This window comes from Eurypyga helias, unplaced genomic scaffold, assembly GCF_000690775.1.
Source record: "Eurypyga helias isolate BGI_N326 unplaced genomic scaffold, ASM69077v1 scaffold26406, whole genome shotgun sequence".
Classification (NCBI taxonomy): Eukaryota; Metazoa; Chordata; class Aves; order Eurypygiformes; family Eurypygidae; genus Eurypyga; species Eurypyga helias.
In genome coordinates, this window is record NW_010257615.1 from 1,344 (window position 1) to 2,517 (window position 1,174).

General features: G+C 39.5%; 1 protein-coding gene across 1 annotated transcript in view; it reads left to right on the top strand.

Moving 5' to 3' along the window:
* Positions 1-1,174, top strand: part of LOC104511465 (prostaglandin F2-alpha receptor-like) — an 18,759-nt gene that overhangs the window by 394 nt on the left and 17,191 nt on the right. The window contains 1 exon segment of the mRNA XM_010154091.1: positions 1-412. This exon segment is cut by the window's left edge and continues 29 nt beyond it. Within this exon segment, the coding sequence (XP_010152393.1) occupies positions 1-412 (412 nt within the window).

The following is a 1,174-nucleotide window of genomic DNA, read 5'->3' on the forward strand; positions in this document are numbered from 1 at the left end:
GATGGCTGTTGAGCGGTGCATTGGAGTCACTAAGCCAATATTTCACTCTACGAAAATGACTTCTAAACATGTGAAAATGATGTTGACTATGGTATGTTTGTTTGCTGTTCTTATAGCTTTGCTGCCTATTCTTAGGTTTAGAGCCTATCAAATTCAAGCATCGAGGACCTGGTGCTTCTATAAAACAGAACATGTTGAGGACTGGGAAGACAGATTTTATCTCTTACTTTTTTCTTGCCTTGGGTTACTGGCCCTTGCTATTTCATTCTTGTGCAATGCTGTCACAGGAATTACCCTCTTAAGAGTCAAATTTAAAAGTCAACAAAGACAAGGCAGATCTCATCATTTTGAAATGATCATTCAGCTCTTGGCTATAATGTGTGTTTCTTGCATTTGCTGGAGTCCATTCCTGGTAAGAGCCTAATGTGTTTGCCAATTTTTAATGCACATCATTGTATAAAAGTTACACTTTGTTATCTCCAGGTTTTAAGGTGCTTTAGCTATGATAACAGCTCCACTCACTCTTCAATGTGTTAATTTTACAGAATATTGCCCATAATGTATGTACCCATGCATCTATAACAAAAGTGGTAATTATTCTTCTCTTCTTATCATGAGCGAAATAGATTGAGTAAGCAAATGTATAGGGATTGTGAGGACTTTCCAGACCTGTGAATCAGACAATGGAAGCAGAATGGTGGCTAGAATTAATCAGAGCAAATACTGAACTTGTCCAAAAATTCAGTGAAATCTTGGTCTGTTTAGTCTGTACTGTGGTTCATATAATTTTTAATTTATGGTAGTCTGTTCGTTGTTATTTTTACAGTTTACTGCTACTTGCAAACTGTGTTATGGAAGATAACGGTTAAGAACATAAAAATCCTCTGCTCCATTAGCAGGGTATTAAGGGCTTTGCTTTGGAGTCATGTTAAAAAATGGGTTAAAACAAAAATTGAGTTTAGAGCTGACCAAGCTGGGTTTGCAGTCCGGACAGATGACTAGCAAAGCTGCTCCGGGCAGTCGGTGAGCTGCGTCAGCTGTCCCGGCTGTAATTTAGGAGTGCTTGCTGGCAACTGCTGTGGCTCTTCCAAAGCAGTAAGTGTTTCTCGTGTTAGCGTGTGCTCTTGTCAGTGAGCAGGGTCAAAGGAAGTGGGATTAGGATACGGGAAAGAGC